Source organism: Setaria viridis, chromosome 1, assembly GCF_005286985.2.
Source record: "Setaria viridis chromosome 1, Setaria_viridis_v4.0, whole genome shotgun sequence".
NCBI lineage: Eukaryota > Viridiplantae > Streptophyta > Magnoliopsida > Poales > Poaceae > Setaria > Setaria viridis.
The window spans coordinates 32,106,584-32,128,639 of NC_048263.2; the positions used below are offsets into that span (position 1 = coordinate 32,106,584).

General features: G+C 48.7%; 1 protein-coding gene across 1 annotated transcript; it reads left to right on the plus strand.

Moving 5' to 3' along the window:
• Window positions 1-12,628: 12,628 nt before the first annotated feature.
• On the plus strand, window positions 12,629-15,338 carry LOC117858059 (uncharacterized). The gene is made up of 3 exons (XM_034741082.2): window positions 12,629-12,922; window positions 13,276-13,405; window positions 14,547-15,338. The coding sequence occupies exons 1-3, from the start codon at window positions 12,787-12,789 to the stop codon at window positions 15,166-15,168; spliced, it is 888 nt and encodes a 295-aa protein (XP_034596973.1). The 5' UTR covers window positions 12,629-12,786; the 3' UTR covers window positions 15,169-15,338.
• The last annotated feature ends 6,718 nt before the right edge of the window (window positions 15,339-22,056 follow it).

The following is a 22,056-nucleotide window of genomic DNA, read 5'->3' on the forward strand; positions in this document are numbered from 1 at the left end:
GGAAGCAGGAGCTCAGCTACACCGTCGTCTTCTGGCGCCGGGTGCAGCTCGTAGAAGCCGTCGGTGAGGCGCAGCTCTACACGAATGCAATGCAATAGTTAGTATAGATGGTTATTTCAACAGCAACACTTGCAAGTCTGAGCCCAGAAACTCGCGACAAAGAGCAGGAGGGTGGGGAGGTTCAAGGGAGCTGGTGGAGATCAAGAGGTAAGGGTCGGGAAAGGAACTTATGATCTGATCCTTAAACCAGAGGATTTGGTATACTAGGGATCCTCAGACTCAACCGCTGAAGGGTTCCCAAGTTTTACACATACACCCTCGGATTGAAGAAAAAGATCACAGCTGAGCCCTCAGGTGAGGCGGATAAGGGTCGGTGGAACAGATAGGGTCGGGCGAGACGGAACCGGGGTCGGGCGGATAGGAGGCGTCGGGCGAAGCGGACTGGGGTCGGGCGGATAGGAGGGGTCGGGCGAAACGGACTGGGGTCGGCATCTTACCTTCTTCCTACAAGGAAAGCTTGGGGTCGGGAAGAAACAGACTTGGGCGGAGGGGCTAAGGTTTTGAACAACGGCTAGATCCGGCAGTGCTCCGGCGGCGGCGGTGCTTCTTGTGGATCACAAGTGAGCTCTTACGCAGCACGGAGAAGCAAGCGGCTGGGTGGCTTGGGGAAAACGGAGTGGAGCGGAGAGGAGAGTTCCTCAAGAACTTAGTGTGTGGCGCTGGAAGCTTGAGCAGGGAGCGAGAGAAATGGCGAAAGGCAGCAATGGCGGAGGGAACTCCGGCGGGGCTCGCGCATTCCCTTTTATAGCGGCTGGGAAGGGAGAAGGGAAGCGGCGCGGGAGTGAGAAGGGGAGCGGCGCGAAGGTCGGGGAAGAAGCAATGGAGTGCTCTGCCGGGGCGGCGATTGAGCGACGAGGGCGGTGGTGCAGGACTTCGGGGATGACGCCAGCGGTCATTGGGCTCTGGCGTCAAGGCGGCGCAGGAGCGGGTATGCCGGTGGTTGAGATTTGGCGGAGGCGGGCGTCGTCGTGCGGTAGATTTGATGGAAGTGACCGGGTTAACGGCGCTAGAATCAAGGGCGCACAGGTGAGAAGACAGGCAGCCGCGGGCGCGCGGGCGAGCGCGGAGCAACAGATTGTCGGGCGGCTTCTAACAGGGTGGGGAAAAGGAGCTGTCGCTGCCGTGGTCGGGGTTGGCGAAGGAGGAATCGTTGGGTAGCGAAGACCAAGCGGCGCGACTGTGTCGAAGTGACGGAAAAGACGGGCGACATTGGACTCTGCGGCCGGGATCTGGCGATGTGATGATGGGCACGGGAGGCGAGGCGTTGCAGAAAGGTTGCAGAGGGGCTTCCGCTGCAATTGGGGAAGGGGGCGCGAGAATCCATTCGGTCGCGGGCCAGAGACGAGGCTGAGCGGCGGGCGTCGAAAAAGTTGAGCCACGCGGCGGGGAGACTCTGAAGCGGGCATGCAACTCGAGTGCGCCTGTCACGGAAGATCTGGGGGGAAAAAGATCTCGCGGGTCCACCGGTCAGATAGAACGGACGTTTTGGGAAGGACTTAGAAGGATCCGACGGTGAGCTGGGTTTGGCGGGGTCGGAACCGGAGACAAGCGGGGAGGGGTCGGGTCTCAGGGGTCGGGACCGGTCGGGAGGTTGAACACTTAGGCTTGGAAAGCTAAGACAGGTGATCAGGGCTCGGATTAAGATTAACCTGGAAGATTTGGGGCCGGTCGTCACAGATGCAGGTGAAGTAGTAGTAGCTGGAGATGGCGGAGGAACCTGTAGCATGCGGTCACCGGCCGTGGGAGCCCCCTGCACAGGAAGCACATCTTGGTCGCCCCTTTGGGGCCCTTTCGCCATCGGTGGTGCACGTTGCTAGAGGTCATCTACGCGGGCAGCCTTGGGGACTCCCCTGCCGCACGGGGGCGGGAGCAGGACCTGGGTGGCGCAGGGTGGTCGTGCTGTCCCGTCCGTTGGCCCGGGCTCCTGGACAGCCAGGGACATCTGGGCATCTGCCAGCCTAGGCTCCAGAACATCCCCTTGATCACGTGGGAGTGGGGGGAAGGGGAGTCGATGTCCCCGACCATCAGCAACGTCGCAGTCTCCTCCCGATCCACCTGTAAAAGCGCCAACACCCTGTCAGCCTCCCCTGACTGGGTTGCTCCGTGGACACGGATGATGTGGCCGGCGTCGTTGTTTCCATCAGCTTGCTAGGTGATGTGTTGCCGCTCCGTGCTGTACGCGGGTGCCGTCGTCCACCTCCTGCAACCTAGCAAGGGTGGCATCAACCTCTTGGACGAATGGTGACGTAGGAGGAGGGAGAAGCTTCCGCTTGATACGGTAGAAAGCATGACGTGCAGCAATTGTAGAACTTCTGTTCGTTACCTTGGGGCATTGCTTGGACCAGGCTTCTTCCCCAGGGGTGTCAGCCATCTATGCAGCCTTGTAGAAGAGTTGATGAAGAGAACGTGGCACGGGTGTGGCGTGCACCAAGCGCGGCGTGGCCTACAGGTTGAGGAGCTTGCTGGCTGCCTCCTCCATGGTGGCTACTTTGAGGGAGAAGAGCAGCATGAGCTCCCTCTGTCTGCACGCTTCTAGGTCCTCCGGCGTCGTTGGCTTCTCGTCATCGTTGGCGTCGTGTCGATGGCGCCCACCATAGGTGCCTGAGCTCCTGCTCTGGTGTCATGGGGAGCGTGAGCACTCTCTGCGTGGCGCATCATGGTGGCGGCTGTTGGTGTCGTGGCGCCGGGCGTGGCCACGGTGACCGCGTGGCCATTGATCGTGGTCGTCGTTGTCGTCATCATAGTCATTGCCGTTGTAGACGTCGTGGAAGCTTGGGTGATCGTCGATGCAGTCACGGCGCACACGATCACGCCGGTCCTCCTCCTCCCGCTCGTTCCGCCTCTCCTGTACGTGTGGTGGGGGGTGCTGGAATGGCTCGAAAGAGGCTGTTGGCACCTGGTCGCCATCCCGCACGCCCCAATACCACGGGAGGCGCCGCTGCTCCAGCTCACCCACAGCAACATCCTGGGTCATCGTGATTTGTGGACACCTTAGAGAAGTCGTGGACTTCCCATATGTGGATGATGACCCGGTGTTTGATACCTCGCTACCACTACTGGGGGGTGTTTCAGTAACCTGCACAGAGGAAGATGAAGCATCCAGTGCTCTAGTAGTAAAGATTAGTCACATAACCTTCAGAATCCTGCTGGGGTCGGCCATCCACGCCCACAACTCGATGCCACGAGTGTCTATTAGATGTAGCAGGTCCGTGTCGACGCACTGGAGCGAGGAGGTGCAGCCGACGATCCGTTCGACGAGCTCCAGCTGTCAAGCATGCCTCGAGATGCCGTCGAGAATGAGGCGCACTCTATAGAAGAGCGTCGCCCCAAGAGCGCCCGTGAGGCTCCACCATGGGCAGACACCCACCTCCGCACCATGGCACTTGAACTTGCCTTTAGCGTTGACTTCCTCACAGGTCCGCCTGTTTTGGAAGCAGATAAGAAACGCTTCCGGTGGTGCCGGGTGATGTCAACGTCGCCCGAGCGCAGCCTAAACTCCGCAATGAGAGCCTTCTCCAGGTGGCGCGCAGTGGTATTGGGAGGGACACGCATGGCCCAGGTGACAAGGGCGCATCCCTCCCAGTCACGCAGCTCGCGCTCCAGCTCGAAGGAGGTGGGGACATGAAGTCGGTCTTCCTCTGGCTTGAGCGCCGGGTCACCGACTCTGAAGTTCTTCATCTTTGCAGGGTGGCGGAAAGAAGCAGGAGGTGACAGGGAACGCCGGCTTGGTGATGGGCTTTGCTTGCTGTGAGGCGCGGTGGAACGGTTCTGTTGGCACGGTGGAGACACTGTCGGAGCAGAAGAATGGTTGGTGCGGAGGGTGGCACGGCAGAAGGAGTGCTTGTGCCCCTGCCGGAGACAACGGAGGCAGCGAATGGGGTCCCTGCACAAACGGATGCGGTGGTCGCGGGAGAGATAGCGGAAGCAGCGCCCCTTCGTGCGGAGGAGGAATTCAGCTTTGGATAGCGGGGGGGGGGGGGCAATCTTCCTTCTTGAAGCTTCCTGCGCTAGGGGAGCAGCGGAGGTGGGTGGGGGAGGATGGCGCTATCTTGAAGGCTCAGCGCGCATAGGCGGGCTCTCCGGCCTCGTTTTGCGCCTCCAGCGCCTGACCACGCGGGTCCAGCCTGGCTCCTCACCGCCCTGCACCGTTGTGGCCGGAGCATGGTGCGAAGGCACAGGGCTCGATGGCATGGCATGGTGCGAGGAGCCATCTCTTGGAGCATTGACGCCGTGACCAGGAAGGTAGGTGAGCGGTGGGGAAAAGAAAGCTCTGCAGGGGTAGTAATGGTGGATCTTTCGGTGCGACGCAGCGGATTCGCACGGCCCGTTGAGGCGCCGCTGACAGAGGGGGGGAGTGACTCAGCATTGTAGACCCTGTGGTGTGGAAAGGGTACCACGGATCTGAGGGGGCGAGTAGCGAATCTGCGGGGTGGATAGTGAGGGTCAGAACTTGGACTGGGAGGAGCTTGCAGGGCGTGGTAGGACGCGTCCGCAAGACGGCGTCAACGTAGGACGGCAGATCACAGGTGGAATCGAGCGTGGCAGGAACGATGAGGTCGTTGGGGTGGAAGTGGGCGACGGATCTGGGCGGCGGATCTGGCGGGGTGTCTCTCCAGAAGGAAGCGGGGGTGGAGGAAGGGAGCGAGGCAGCAAAAGAGGTGCGGGGGGCGGACCAAGAAGCGTGGGGCGAAATGAAAATAGGTGGCTGGGGGTGGCAGAAGAGCTTGGGTGGTGCCGCTAGGGCTGGCGGCGCCGGGGCTGGTGCACGGAGCGGCGCTAGGTGAGGGGAGGCCATTTTTTGTTTTGGTTCTCTTGGTCTCTTTGTGCTGAGGCTTATATCATTCTCGTGCGATCATTGTCTGGAGAATACTATTATCAGTCCAGTACAGATCACCAGTTAGTCAAAAAGAGTGCTACGTCAAGAGAAGAGATATCACATCTACCTGAAAGTATAAGAGAGATCCCAGAAGGAAACGACGCCAGCTAACCAGAGCCTATCAACCAGAGTGTGGGCAAAGATTTCTACGTTCGTCATAATTTAATCCTCGTACAAGAACTTTCCGTGATTAAAACGGCCTACCAGTTAGTACAGGAAATTGCTTGTTTTTACCAGCAAAGTGATTAACGGCCACGTTTGCATTTCATAACCGACAGCTTGGGGTCTTTGCGTAACTGTAAGCAACAGTTGTGTAACTTTCTGGAAACCTTTTGGGTCGTCCAAAACTCCAAATGTAAGCACAAGTCGTTAAAAATAATTTTCCGGACGGGTAAAACTGAACTGTCTGGCTAGTACCTGGTCACTGTTCTCTCTGACTCGGCGAGAGGTACATACCACCCGGTATTTTGTAAGTACGCCAAGGTAGTCGGTATATATACAAAGGTGAAATCATTTTCTTTGATATGGAGAAATAAAGCAAGAGAGATGTATACTGGAGTCGGTAGAATCACCGGCCAGCGACTGGAAGCAGTAGACACTCATTCCTTCCATCAACTGTGTTTAACAACAACTACTTGATGGTGTGTAATACCCTCTCGGTCCGTTTCAAAGCTTACTATAGTGGAGATTTTGTTCACCGCCTGACGTTTTGCATGCATGATATCCTCATACGTTTTGCCGTATAGTACTATCTCATAGTTGATTGTAGTGTGTTTTGTAATGGCCCTAACCGTAAGAAATATGGGGCAGATGAGATGAGAAACAGATTAATTTGTCCTAGCTAGTCACATCAGCTCTTTCAGAGCGCAGTATGCATGGTCCATTCAGTTTCCAGTACGAGATACAAAACCAAACAACTTGGCTGACTTGAGATGCTCCATCTCGGTCCAAATAATATGCAGCATGCATGGTACGAATCACTCTTCATCTCATTAACAACTCCAATTATGGGAGCGTTTAGGTAGAGCCTGCAATTCCAAAGTCCGAGTGGTACTGCAGCGGTCAGCGTCGCAGTTGTTACTTACCTACCCAACCGCCCGGTTCCGGTACTAGGTATACACATGCATATTCCAAGATGATCTAGAGATTTAACAAGAGACCAGCATTTCTTTTTGGCTTTTTCTAGTATCCTTGTTATTGCTATTAGCTTGTCTAGTACCATGCTGGGCGCAGAATGCGATGGTTTGATGCACTTGAATTTTCATGGAGTTGTGCAGTAACTTCAGGAGCATTGATGCCTCACGACCTGCAACACATTTGGTCACACAGGGAACACACACAAGAAGTCAGATGGAACAAGCAAAGTGTCACCAGGTCGACGTGGGCCAGGGATAGCTTCAAGGCACGGTCGTCCTGCTGGTCCAGGCCGCTTGCAGTGCAGCACGACTTGAGATAGCTGCTGCTACAGCAAGAGTCCTTCTCCCTCCCGCCTGTCCATCTCACACATCGCAATGGGTCGCGATGGATGGAGTGCAGTGCTAGCTGGGCCACACGACGGACGGAGATCGTCGACAATAATTGTTGCTTTGATCGAGCACGTCGCAACACTAAAAAAATCACTCGGTTCTTCTCTTCAATGAGTGTGGTTTGAGACCGTACCTCGGTGAGACAGCACGCAACCTCTCAAGTTTGTCGCTCGTTTTAGTTGTGCGCCACCAATCATCGGCTACAGTCGCGAAAGAACCGGCTGCGTAATGAGGTTTGCCTGTCGCTGCATTTCAGGCGAGGCGAGCTGCACCCACAATCTTTCTGCTTTTTTGCGGAATCTGGAGAAGCTATAGTGCATCCATTCATCCAATTAATTATTACAGAATTAGTACGGAAGAAAATGAAACCAAGATAGCAATTGAGAAGGCCATTTCAGCTTGACTATCACCTACTGGCGCAACTGATCAGTACCATAGATTCATCGACTAGAGATAGGCAAGGACTTGTGGAAGACCACAAGAAAAACATGTACTAGTAGTCGGTGGATACTGAACAAACATGGCTGAAGTTTTGTTTTACATGTCTTTCGTTCCATCATCTAATAAAGGTACTGAACAGTGAACAAGTATGTATAGATAGATAATCATTCTGCATCATATATAACAGCCAATTACTAGTGGTCAATTTGGACGAACTTGAGATTATTTTCTCCCTTGCTCATGACAGGCGCGCAACTTGTTAATCTGCACAGTCATGCATGAGCAACGCAAATAGCACCTTGTCCACAAGCTTATTAGGTGAGAAATCAGCAAATTAATCCGACGGCCGGGGGCTTCAGAGTCTGTCGTCTTTATTAGGTGAGAAATTTTCCTACACACTTGCTGGTTAGAGGCGTGTATCTCTGCATGCAGCAGTTAATTTTTAAAAAATAGTTACATGCATGGACTAGCAATTCTCCGTAGAGAATGCCCATTTGGTTTATCAAAGCGTGGCACCTGATCCACGAGCTTATTGTTAACTTCAATTCAAGCACCAGTCAGCAGATCCAACAGCTTCATGATTCGTCGCTTTCCCCTGTCAAAACCTTGCATGCCGGGGAAAAGATGCGTGGGTCTCGATCTCAACCGACGACGACAGTAGCATTCCACTGTGTTTTCTTGTTATACAAGTTGGAACACGCACGATGCATTTGCAAACTCTTTTTTCTTTCCTTATTGTGCTCGTGATCTCACTCTACATAGAGAAAAGGATGCTGGTATGTTTAGCTCGTTGTCCGCATACGCACATGGGAGACAATAGCCGGCAGAAAATGTGTTCCGTAACAGATTATTATTGGTGATTAACCTACCGAGAGAGGTGCCCAAGGTAGTGTTTTGGTTAGTAGGGCTTGTCGAGATCAGGAACTCGAAGGTGAACACAGACACACGATTTAGACAGGTTCAGGCCGCTAGATTGTATAATACCCTACGTCTTGTGTGTTGGTTGAATTGAATTGTTTTGGAGAGGGTCCCTACCTCGCCTTATATTGCCGAGGGTAAAATTACAGGTCAGTTGTTTACAATAATACTAGTCGGATTCGACTAGGCGAGTCCTGTTCTGATTGCTACGGGTGTTTTTCCTCCTCTAATCCTCGAAGACTAGTTCCTGTCTTGCCATGTAAACTACGTCGTCTTGCGCCTAACCTTCGTGTCATATACGTCTCAGTGTGCAATCCACTATCCAAATCTTCTATTGGGCAACTATTAATTCTGATCGTTAAGAGTATCGTTCAGATTGTGATAGTATACTGCACATGTCCATTTCTAAAGATACCTCATGCTGATACTCATTTGCATGTCTTGCAAAGAGTAGTACAAAACTACAAAGGAGTAGCTCAACATGCTCCAAGAGGTTTGCTCCCTGCAAATTTTGAAGAATAGGTGTTCAGTACACGGACAAAATTCTCTGAATGAATGATTTGGGCTGGCGTCAGTACGTGTATATGTATGTATCTAGCTTCAGTGTCAGTATATTTCCATCAGTGGTTCGGCGTTGCCATCAGTTCAGTTAGCTCTTGTCCTGGACGATCTGGTCATCGAATGGTCTGTCTGTATGTGTGTTCGTTGTCTTAGAGTATACTAGTTTGATACGGACACTGTACCATACATCTACGTCAAGGGCTCGCTGGCCCATTAGCTGCCTGCCAACGCTGGATCCATGGAACGGATCCTGCTGGAGTTCGCGTGTCTGTTTCAGATGTTGTTGCAATTGAGAACCTCCCCGGTTGACTCTGCAATCTTATATAAAATCAGAACAAATGAAAAAGAAACTGGCGCTTCATCAGTCGCTCCACCACCAATATCTCAATCTTTCGCACAAATGTGGTCACAGATTCACATTTTGTTTAGTCTTCGAGATAAGATACAGATTGATTTAATTTAGTCGGCTTTCAGTTTTGGTGGGGATTTTAAGACAAGGACTGAGGTAAACATTGAGTTCTTTTCTTGACAAAACATATGGTCCTCGTACTCGGAGTACAATATTTGCGGCATGCTTATAGTTAAGTAGAGATATTTGTATGGAAACAAGGAATCTGAAGTGTGATGGACAAACGGTATTGGACCATTGGTAGTCAGAGAAGTCCACGACTAACCTGAGTTAAGGTTCCGTTTGTTCTTGAGGAGCTCCTAGAATTCCTGTCACATTGAATATTTAGATACTAATTAGGAGTATTAAATATAGACTAATTACAAAATCAATTGCACAGGTGGAGGCTAATTTGTGAGACGAATCTATTAAGCTTAATTAGTCCATTTGACAATGTGAAATATGTGCTAATGATGAATTAATTAGGCTTAATAGATTCGTCTCGAGCATTAGCCTCCATCTGTGTAATTAGTTTTATAATTAGCTCATATTTGGTTCTTCTAATTAGCCTCCGAATATTCGATGTGACATGAATTTTAGTCCGAACTAAAGATCGGAACACCAGAAGTGGCAGTTCAGAAATGATGATAGGGAAGCTTCGATCTTGTACCATGCATTGGCTGCAAGTACCATTCATTTCTATAGCTATCTGTAGCCGCATCTTTGAAACAGTGTAACGATCAAACTCTATTCTGCGGTTGTACTTGTTCTCAAAAAAAGAAACGCAGAAAGGTTAGCTCCAGTACTATGTGAGAGGCCACTTCGCATGCCATCGTAAACTAGCTAGCTAGCAATCATGGATGAAAACTTCAGTAGAGTGGGATGGGCTTTGTTCTCAGGAGCAATCATGCAGTAGTGGTGGCTACTGTACATGTTGTTAACATGCGATAGTGGAAGGTAGTGGTCATATACAATTCCAAAGTAGTTGAATTATTATATATACAACTTGATTTAACTCTGCATGTGGGGGGAACAAATGGTTTACCCTGCTATTGCCAGTGATAAACCGAAACATGTTTGAGCGGTTGATATATGTCATTAATTAGTAAAAAAAAATACTAAGCACGGTCCAACACTCATCAGCCACTATTCAGATTTTTGTGACTTCTTTGGTTTGTGCAGATACGAACAAGATATAGGTGGACAACAAGTACTATCAGACAGGTACAAAGCACATAACGAGCAGTCCACTTTCAACCATGTCATCACTTCCTTTCACCGGAAAATGTCCGCGTGGTGGCGATACGACGTGCTACGTACACTGCTAGCAACGTCGGGGCGAGGCACGGGAATCTTCCTCGGAAAGCGTTACGCGCTAGAAAATAGAGGAAGGGCGTTATCGCGCGTTCCATCAAGTAGAAAAATCCAATGCATGGGCGGGGCCACGCTGCCCCTGCTGCGTGCTGATGACAGTGCGGCGGCTTATACATCAATACATCACCATGGCACGACCTCCCCAAAAAAAATTTCCCCCACGCAGGTTGTCGCCGAGCACGGCGGACGTGTCTGCACACACTCTAATATTGTAAGAGTTGTTAAGATCTCAGAGCGTGCATGGCTGTGCATCAGGCCAATCATCTCAAACTTTCATGGCGTGCCCATGCATGCATCTACGTCACGGTGAGCACTGTGCATACGTACCGCTTTATCTTACCGTCTGTGGTTTAGTTGGACGGGGAAACATCAAAGTTTAGTTCTCGCGGATGGCATAAAAAAGGGAAATAATTAAAGTGTTTTCTGATTGCCATGATCATTTCAAAAGCCAGAAAGCATTATGAAACTACACGGGGTAGCATACAAACAATGCACGACCGGTTCGTGCCGCACTTTTTCTATTTGATGACCAGCTGGCCGGGCAGCTAGCCCCATGCGGGCACGGACGGGCGACGGCCACGTACACACCGCATCCCCCCATTTGTTTGGACCCCAAAGCCCAGATTATTTGCTGGGCGCCGTGCAGATAACCCCCCTTTTCCTAACCCCTGACAGCCAGGCACCATCCAATGATCCAATTCCTCTCCGGAGTCCGGAGCCGAGACGAGACAAACCGAAGCATCACAGACGCATGCGCGCCGTGACACGGACCAGCGGAGTCGGTGACGGCACCGGCTGGGAAACGGGCGCCGCTCATGAGTTGGCCTGGTGTGCGCTGCGACCCCCATGGCCGGCCGGCGGCTCGCCAGGCTCCGCTAGCTGGAGTCCGCTCGGGCCCCGGGGCGCTGCGGCTGCCCACCTATCGGTCTCCCTCCCCCCACTACGTTCCCATGCATTGACCCGGCCAGCGGCCCCCGCGCGTCGGTGACGGACGCGCCCGCGCCGCGCGGCACGGGAGGACAGAAGAGAGCACCCGCACCCGCGTCCGCGTGCGCGCGGACGGGGGAAAACGCTCGAAAACCCCGTGATCTCGTGGACGCTTCGCACCCCCGCGTTTGGGTTCGTGGCTGTGTCCGCGCGCGGTGGTGGGCTGGTGGCAGGTGCGTGCGAACACGTACCGGCGTACGGCTCCGCGCCCGGCCGTGCGCGCGTCGGCGGTTCCGATTGCCCCCACCTAAAACACGGACCCGGCGCCGAGGACTTGGGGCGCCGCGCGCTTACGGGCACCGCCGCTTAATGGGGTGGCGCGCACCGGCGCGGGTACACGCCGGAGTTGGCCAGCGAACGGAAACGGGTGGGGTGGGCGCGCGACGTGCCGAGGCCAACGGTCCGATTTGAAACCAAGCTTGCAGCTCCAGCCGTGGGCGAATTGAAACTATCTGGCATGCCGCAATTGCAGAGCGTTGAAATAATCAGGGGACATACCCGGCCGTGGCTGCAATTTGTGCCTTTCTTTTGGACTTGGTGCACGCCCGCGTTGAATGCAGGGCAAAGGACTCGCCGTTTGTGCGAGGGAGTCATCTCTGCCAGTCCTTAGGCTGGATAAGCTGCCGGGTCCTGTTACATTCTTGGCTTCTGTCTGAAGCAACTCGATCTCTTTCCGCTGTAAAGGAAAGGGAAGGGAGCAAAGTCAGATAAATACTATTTTGCTTTTTAGACCCTGCCGCGCGCTTTACAAGCAAATGAGGGGGGAAATGCAAAAGCGCGAAGAAGAAATGAAGGATAATCCAGGATGATTCTGGGCTAAGCGCTACAGAGCCTACAGGTGTCCTCGCATTTACGGTGGATGCCGATTGTTACCGTTTGATATGGGGGTAGCAGACGCGCGTAGTAGCTGCCAGTCGTATAGAAAGCGACCCACGTCGAGTATGGAGAAATTTAGTCAGGAAAGTGACGGCCTCCGGAGTCGTCATCGTCACAGCCTCACAGGCGCTCCCTCCAGCTGCTACGTCACCTCTACTTGCAAATTTTCCAAAGCCATTGAGTGTAATTGCGGCCAGTACTTACTTATTCTGCACTTCAAACAAAGGCCGTCATCTCGCAGCTGGCCTGGGTTAGTAACTTGGTACCGGATCACTTGAGCGGTTGAGCCTCTCCTCTGCTCGGCTCGTGTTCGTGTGCCGCCAGCCCCGTGACTAATTCCAATTTCCCAAGGTCTTGCATCGCACGCTGCAGGCTTAATTATGCCTCGGCTAGCTGTGAGTACTGAAGGCCGATGCAGAAATTCAGAGAACGCTAATTAAATTGTCCTACCAACGTCTCGATTTTTTCCGTAATGCGACAGGCAAGTAACGCGAGGAAAATCTTCCTGTGATGACAGCGCCTTTTGTTTGTTTCGCAGCCAAAAGAAAGAGGGCACGGGGGCGTTGTTGGCCTTCAGCTTCAGCCTTCAGGGACTGTTTCGTGCCTATAAAAAGTCCTACCAACTGCGCGTCCTGTTGACAGACCCCAGAGCGCTCCATTCCGAAGGCGTGTAGCAGAAGCCCCTCCTGTAGCGGCAGCTGCTTTCCCTCCCTCTCTCTATCCTCCCTGCCTCCCTGCTCGGAGTCGCGCGAGCTCGTGGCGGTGGGCATCCTCCGGCAATGGGGTGCAAGGCGTGCGACAAGCCCAAGCCCAACTACCGCAAGGGCCTGTGGTCGCCGGAGGAGGACCAGAAGCTCCGCGACTACATCCTCCGCCACGGCCACGGCTGCTGGAGCGCGCTCCCCGCCAAAGCCGGTAAGACCAACAACCCGCCGCCGCCGCCGCCGCCGCCGCGTGCGTCTGCATTTCTGTCGAGTGCGAGGGGAGCGTGATTGGGGAGGATTTGGGTGCATTGCATCCGGAATTCAGACCTTGAGCGGCGGCAATTGCCAATTGCAATTGGGGTTTTGGGGTGAGGCCAAGAAAAGAACGGAGTCGTTATCTGAAGGGAGGAATTCCTCTTGCCGGCTCACTCTGCGCTGGCCGCCTCTGAAAAAGAAAGCTCTGTCGCCTGACGTTTTGTCACATGTAGCAGTAGTACTAGTTTCATCTTATCATAAGCAAATGCGCATTGGTCTCAGAATTGAGCTTTTTTCTTTGGCATGCAGGGCTCCACCGGAACGGCAAGAGCTGCAGGCTGCGGTGGATCAACTACCTGCGGCCGGGGCTGAAGCACGGCATGTTCTCGCCGGAGGAGGAGGAGACGGTGATGAGCCTCCACGCCACGCTCGGCAACAAGTAAGTTCGCGCCCCGCGCACTGCAGCTTGACGCCTCCCGTCTGGTCCTCCACGCCCACGCAAATGATTGAGACGACACACAGTTCTCCACGTTGCCCTGCCTGGCCCCCTCCCCTCGCTTTTGCTGGCAAATTTTTCGTCCACACTGCTACGTACAGGTAGCTGCCGCGCTCCCTAATCCTCCGATTGTCCCTGTCCCTGCTCGGCAGCGGCCGAGCTGGCGGCCGCTTCTGGAACACGCGGAGGAAAACTGTGGGAATCGAAAGGGAAAACCGGTAACGACGGGGGGCCTTTTTCCCCCAGTGGAGTCGATGCTGACGTGCACGCTCCACGACGCTGCATATTCGAATTTCGGAGATCTTTTCTTCCTCGCTAGTCCTTTCCTCCCGCTCCGAGAGTGCACGTTGCGATGATTAGAACGGCTTTCTTTGGCGTAATATTTGTTTATTTGAAAAAAGTGTGGACCTCTTTGGTGGCGCAACAGGGACAAGTTGGGCCGGCTAAAATAATGCGAACTTGGGAAACGCTAAATGCCATACAGTCAGTGTGGAGTTGCGTCCGGCAGCAAGTTATCTCAAACCCATTTTCTCTTCTCTATTTTCATTTCATTTATTTTTTTTGACGTATTTGAGTTCCTTTTGCTATCCGTTTTGTTTTATTGGCTGTATGTACAGGGAATCGAAGTAGCCACACCGTCCGTCCCCTTTCGATTCGTAGCACAGCGACGATGAACATGCCGTCGGCGGCTAGCCGGCTACTTGGACCAATCCGTGTTGGCCTGCAAGATAATGAAAACAGCTGCTTTGACAAATCCGAGCTGGCACGTAGCAGTTAGTAGGCTCACGAGAAGATTATTAGATTCTTTATTGGGGGGTGGCTCGCAATTATGCCCACCAAAAAAATCAAAGGCCCGGTGGCCCACGTGAATAGACTACGTACACGCTTGTCACTTTCAACCAAGTGACACATTTTCCTTTAGGCCATCGATCTGCACGGCGGGGAAAAAGCGAGAGGGGGAAACAAACCTCAGCTCGTAATGCAAAAGCTGGGTGTTTCCACTACACTAATCCCCACCGACAGAAAAGACGACAGGAGCGGCTTGGCTTGGTTTGTTGACGCCGATTTTCGGGCTCTGCTGCAGGTGGTCGAGGATCGCACGGCACCTGCCTGGCAGGACCGACAACGAGGTCAAGAACTACTGGAACTCGTACCTCAAGAAGAGGGTCGAGGGCAAGGAGGCCCCGAGCACGGCCGCGACCAGCTCCGGCGCCGATTCGGAGGACTCGCAGTGCGCCAAGCCCGGGGACGGCGCGGCGCAGGAGGCGCCGGCGGACTCCGGCTCGTCGGAGCCGCGCGAGTCGTCGTCGGCCGACTCGAGCTGCCTCACGGGCCCGCCCGCTGCCTGCAGGCCCCACGCGCCCGTGGCGCCGCCCAAGGTGATGTTCGCGGACTGGCTGGACATGGACATGGACTGCATCGTTGGTGGCCCGGTCGCGGCGGCACCTGGTCTGGACGCTGCGGGCGTGGTTGGTGCGAGCCCCAGCACGGGCGGCGATCGCAACCATCGCCACCACCAGGTGATGAGCCAGGGGTCCGTGCAGGTGGATGGGCCATCCGGTGTCGACGATGTGTCCCTGCACGGGTTCGGTGACACCGGCGCCAGCTGCTGGGAGTTCCAGGAGCACTTCGACAGCATCGATCAGATGAGCACCACCGGCTTCTGCGACCTGCTCTCTATGAGCGAGTACTTCGGGCTCAACTAGGCTCGACACGGGTTGGTGGTGATCGTTGGTGAAGGGATTGCGTTCTTTTTTAAACTTTTGTTTAGAGGTTTCGGTGAAAGGCTTGTTTGTGATTGTAAATTATTGTCGTGTAGTACGTATAGAGGAATTTAAAAAGCAGATAAAGTCAAGAGCTACGGCGATTGTTGCTACCGTGTAAAATATGGTCGTGTTTGTTGCGGTTTGCTTTGGAGAGTACAGCACCGACGGAATAAAAGGAAAAATTAGGAATAGAAGAATGTTATAAGGGTTGCACGCTTGCAGGTAGCTATTGGGCTGCACAATTTGTGTTTTGTTAATTCGAAAATGGGACATCATCTTTTTGTGACTTTCTCTTTCTTTCTTTTCTGAGTGGTGGGAGCTTATTTCTTATTGCAATCATCTTTAACATCTACGTAAATCTCACTTTCAGGGGCCCGCTTTTGAGGTGACTAGTTTTTTTTTCCTCCACTTCGTCGGCGTCGGGACCTAGTCTTGCATCTGTTATGTTATATACTGCACTATAATATCGTATACATATTTGTATTAAAAACACTCTTATCATAACATGACTTTATTTAGGATAAAATATATATTTTTGGAAATAAAAGTCCGCATGCTTTTGGGCAAAAATAAGAATAGTATGAAAGATCAGTACTGAGATGTAGAAAATGGATAATTAAACATTGATGGATGTGAAGAGTGGGGGTGTTAGGTCGTTTGATTTTGTTTAGGATTTATGAATGATCTTAATCTCTCCCTTTAACTTATGTTTGGTCGATCTGACATCTACAACTTCTTATTTTAGTGTCAAATTATACATGAGCAGGAGATCGGATTAAACAATCTTTGAGATGTTGAAAGCTACACTAGGTACTATCGCGTTACATAATATGGACAGATAGCTCTATGATGGTATATAGAATCACACAAGAGTTGGTGTAAAAAAACGGTCAAAAAGAAGATATAAGGAGATTTTGTGCTTGTGAAGTCTTAAAATGGTGGAAAGGAAGGTAAAGAGGTTTTTGCCAAGGGCGGGTGCTACCACTAAACGCCTATATGTCATTCTTTTACTAATGGCTGAAAAAGGAATATGCATAGTTTTTTACCAAGGGCACTTGCTACCACTAAACACCTTGATGCCGTTCTTTTCCTAATGGCTAACTACCCGTTTGTTCACTCAAAAAATATTCACCCGAGACAAGAAGGATATTTGTTTCCTACAACAGTCAATGACTTTGTTTTCGCTAACTCATGGATCGAGCCTAAAAGTCATGCAATAATGCCAAAAAAATCAATCATGAGCAAAGAACATGTTCAACATTTTGCCTATCATAATAATACAAATGATCAAATGTAACATGATGCACTGTTATTTCTTTAGCATTAATTGCAGTCTTCAACCCTAGGAGCTCATGCTACCTTTATCAAATGGGTAGCTATCCAAAGCTCATATAGCACAGTCACCAAAGCCTCTACGCATTACTAGAATTAGCTCCTTACTACGCAAGTCGATGCCATCCTACTATAATCGAGCACCTTGCCACACCGATTGATGCTCTATGTTGGAGCTCTACATTGAAATCGAGCTCACCGCCCAAATCAAATCACACCGTTGGTAAGACCAACCTCATCAACCAAATCAACACCTTATTATTGAGATCGACCTTATTGTTGCCAAAATATCTTAGGATATTTAGTACTTTATATGGGTTGACCCCTGAAGCAAGTTACTTTATTTCCAACTCTATCCAAAAACGCGAACTATTACTTGTGGTAGAGATAATGGAAAGGAGTTGTCCGAATCATTTGTTGAGTCTTGTTGGTTCAGCTATCAGGACATTCCATATTCTCCTGTCTCACCCGAAAGCACTTGCTTCAAAAAAGAAGCACTTACCAAGAAATCCTGTTTCAAGGTTGTATGTAACTAGCCAACTACTTTTGACAAACCTCTAGCTGCATGTGAGATTATTTATTTTTTGCATTTTCATGATTGAAAGAAGAAGAAGAGTGATTCGTAGGACGTTGCTAATAGGCGAGTCTACATTGCTTTCTTGGTTAATGGATGCAGTTGTACTTCCCGCTAAGAGCATGTTCAACAGTGTAGACGGCTGTTGTCTGCAAATACAGTAAATATCGCACATAGATAGCAAAACAGACAACTTCTATAGTGATTTGTCCGTTAGCTTGTATGTATAGAGTTTAATCATACATGGACACATAAATCATGATGATGAAATATATTTTGATCTTTGTAGATTTTTTCGTTGCTTGTTTAATAGAATGCAACATACATAAAAATACAACCAATTAGAAGGACTGCAACCAATTAGAAGGACTGCAGTGTAACTTTTTGTTCTACTTCGTGCCCTTCTTTTCTAACTAAAAGACCTCATTGTGATTTCCATATCTATTAAGGGCCATGTTGTAAAATGACAATAACATCTATGACCTGCCTTCTCCCAGTGCTGACTCTCATCTCTCATGCCTTCTCTCCCGAAATCATAGAGCAAGCATGGCCCGCAGGCAGACTGGACGCAGCATCCAGTTGGGATCACTGCAAGGCACGGCGGCCCACGTGCGACGCTACAGCATGCAACCAACTGATGGCAGCAGGGCAAGGCGCATCAGCCCTCGTGCGGCATTATAAGTTGCAAGAAGCAGCCGACAGGTGGGCGGCTGTGACAGCCCTAGTAATTAAGCAACTAAATTAGAGAATCATCAAAGTGATTAAGAACCTAAATCAAGTAATCAATAGGGTGATTAAGAAGCAAATCAAAACTAACTCCAAATTGCTGAGAGTTAAGGTTCAAAAATATCTCAGATTTTTGAACCAAGTGTTAAACTCCCTCCTGTTGAGAATCACTGGTGAAGCAAATAAAAACACATTTTATATAAGGACTTAAATCTTGATCAATATACTGGTGGTAGCCCTTCTCAAGTTGGACACCTTCCACTCACAACACTTCTTCTGATTTTGAGCAGAGGATGTTCGAAAATCGAGTAGATGATCGGTCAAATTTCAAATCTGATTCTAGAATAGCTTTGACCGACGTTCCACCAAAGATCCTACCATCCTATCCCCAACTTCGTCGAGCTTTTCCTTGTTGATCTTTATAAAAGTAATAGCACATATCTTGTTCCCGAACCTTCACTTTTGGAAATTAAACCACGTAGTTCGAACTTGGTGTGAGAATACGCGCTAAACCCGACACCTTCATCACGACACGCATCACGAGCACAATCATGCATAATTAATCATCACGAACATCCTTTTGTGCATAGTTGGTCATTATAAGCATCATTAGTGCATAAATGAATGTTTTGGCCATGAGTTGTTAGTACCCAAAATTTTATATTTATTGGTGAAAAATCAAATTTGTGAAGAAACCCTAATTTCTTCCATACCACCGTGCCCCCAATTATTTTATTCAAATATTAAACACCATTTAGTGATTTTAAAATATTTTACCAAATTTTTTAAAGATGTTTTCTTGTGCCGGAAATTCATTTAAAGTTCAATTTTAATTTTTTTGTTTTGATGATTGTGTGCAAACCATAAAAGCTCTTGGGTTGATTCTTGTGGCATTGGATTTTTGATGATTTTACCTTTCCAACGAGTATTTTTAGAGAATTTTTGGACACCTGTAGCTAGGTCGTTTAAGAGAGCAAAATTGAACCGGAATATTTTTGACGAGAGCCCACATGTCAGTCGCCTGTATCTCTTTCTTCCACCTCCAGCTCTCCCGTTGGCCTATAAGGGACGAGCTCCACCTGGCCGGCGCCCATGGGGGCTTCCCTCCCCTCCAATCCTTGCGCACGGGGGTGAGTCACCTCGCCCGTGCTTATCCTCTCCGCTCCCCTCCTATTTAAAGACCGGTTCCCCTCTCCTCCAATCCTTCATGAACAGATCGCAAAGCTCCATTGTTCCCCACATCTTGTCCGGCCAAATTCATCGCCATGGTGCGCTCCCGGCTCGATTCCTCGCAGCCAGAGCATCCCCACGTCGTCGCGCATCCGTTTTGCCGTCTCCCGGCCACCCTCCCTCGCTGGATGGTCCTCCTCACGACGAGCTCCCCCAGCCCCCCTCCGCTACCTCCTAAAGGTTCCTGTTGTGCCACTCCTCCTCGTTGCCAGGCCCTTCTGGTGAGCTTCCTATCTCCGTGCGCCGCCCCCTCTCTCTCCCAAGCCACACCCCTTCCCTTCCCTCTGTTCCTGGCTGGCCCCCAAGTGCCAGGCGCCTTGTCTGTGTCCCGTGCCTGTGATCTGTTTGTGTGGGGGGTCTCGTTGGAGAAGAAGGAGAAAGGTTAGGGGGTTATGGGAGAAATCCAGCGACCTTTGCGCAATTAAATTGTAGATCTAGGAGCTAGATTGCAAGTTTGCCTTGGTTTTCTTTATTTCCTAGATCTAAAAAGGTTGCAACTTTGGAAATTCGTAGTAAACTGTAGAAAAATTGTAAATAGCAAATGAGGACTTTTTGGAATCCTTCTGAGTATATTTACACAGTAGAGTCATGGTATGATATGTGTTAGTGGAAAGTTTCTGATGTTTTTATTTATCCTTGCAAAGTGCTTTCATAAATCCTTTCAAGTTGGTTGGATGCATATTTTGAGTTATAGAAGTCCAAAGATTGTGATTCCAGTTGTGTTAGTCTTATGATGACACTCTCTAGCTAAGAAAAAATATTGAACATGCTAGTTGCGTACTGTTTTTATCATGTTTTGATTTAATCTTGATAAATAGGCAATTTTTAGCTTGTTTTGCTTGTCATTTTCATATCTAAAGTTATGGTGCTCCAATTGCTGTAAAATCTTTATGGTAGGCTATTGATGCTATATGTGTACTGTGGTAAAAATTTCATATAAATTAGATGCAGTATAATTGACTTATTGATTTAACATGTTTATTGCTTCATAAATGACTTTAAATAAGTTATAATTTTTATGTAGGTGTAAAAATTGAAAATGTGGTTCCACTATCTTTGTATGATGTCGTTCTACCATAATAAAATATAATATGGCTATGTATTTATAGAAAATGATGACCTTTAGATTTATCTTGCTTTTATATGTTTTCTTGCAATAGCAATTTATCTTTTTCATAGCAATTAATTATAAAACCTGAGTATGTGAGATTTTTACAGCAGCCATGTTTTGATAACATCTATCATACATAAAAATCTCAGTTCCAAATGAGATGTTTGCCACATCACTTATAATTAATATACATGTTTACTATATAATTGGATAATGAAAGTTTGCTAGTAGATGCATATACTTAAGTCATGTGAAGCTTTTCATAGTTATTTTTACGGGGTACATATGATGCTAAGTTATGATAAGTAGTGGTTAAGTTTTGAATATAACTCATATGTATGCTCTCATGTTAATATAACAACTAATGATTATGTTGCTTATATAAGTTCTTCATCCTGACTTTAATTGTTGCTTAAGGTGTATAGGATGTTTCATGTTACCTAAAACTAATGCTAATTAACTATATTCATAGTAGTTGTGAGCTACGTGTTTAACTTATGCTTGTGTTACCTTGTAAAAAAAACTAAATAAAGAACCTTGTTGTATGTGTGCTGAAATAGCTGCTTGAGCAGTTCTGTTGTCGCAATATCTTCATGATTCAAATGATGTTTTATGTAAATATGGTGAATACAAAAGTTGTAGGTAACTTCATAATATAGCTTTTGTTAAATTTTCATAACCATAAGCCTAATGGTTTAGGATCTATAGATTTTACAAGTTCATTATCAGGTTTTGCGTGCTCTATGTATAGGTCTGAATGATTGCGTTGTTTAACTTAGCTAAGCTTTAAATCATGTCTTGGAGATAATAGCAGAAGTGTACGGTTTTTCATGAGCTTTCTAAATTATTAAAGGTCACCCCTTTTGGTGGTCTACATCTCCATTTATGAGCTTGTGAAGTGGATGACAGAATTTGTCCTAATCTGGACAGAGATATCTTCTTTGTGATGTTTGACCTAGTTAACTTTAGAATTAGCTCATGGTGTTTATAACAAAGTTGTGCATGGTTTATTAAGATTTCTAAAAAGTCTAGAACCACCTTGTTGTGAAAACTAGAACTCAACTTATTGCTATTTGAAGTTGTATGTTAGTTTTCTATCCTTGTTTGTACAGATCTGCTTATTGGTTCGTTTTCAACTTGTTATTTGTTGAATCAGCTTTTGGTGTTAATAACAAAGTTTTATATAATTTCATTAAATTTATATAAAGTTTAGGATCACCCTTATTGGATGCTTATATCTCTAGTCATGGTTAAAACAAGTGACTACTGTACTGCTGTCTAGATTCTGTGTATGTGCTTAAGTTATTAGCGTTAACTTGATGTTGCATTGAGTGTTTGTTAGTTATCTCATATCATTATTAGAGTTAAATTGATCTACCTGAGAATTTTATAAATGTGTTATATAATGGTTGTCAAACACTTAACTAATAAATGGTCATGTATGCATGTTGCTACAAAATAACCTTGATGCATAGCTTCCTAGAACCTTAGTGATGTTGGTGTGTGACTTGCTTGTGTATGAGTGGTTTAAAAACAAATGTAATGTACTTTGATCACCTTTAACTTACTGGTTGTGTGATGCACTTATGTATGCCATGTTGATAAGCAACATCACCCTAGTTCTTGTATGATGCTAAGCTTAATTAGCTCTGAATTGTTAATTGCTTGCAATAGCTTGACTTAAGTTCACTTGTGTGCCATGCCTAATGTACTTCTATAATAGGTTGTGTGGTGTATAGTTAAATAACTCTATGTGCCTATGCCTTGCATGATCTTATGTTTGCCTTGAATGCTTTTGTGTGATGCATCTCATTTTATCGTTCTTCGTATTCATGCGTTTGCATTTTGCATCTCA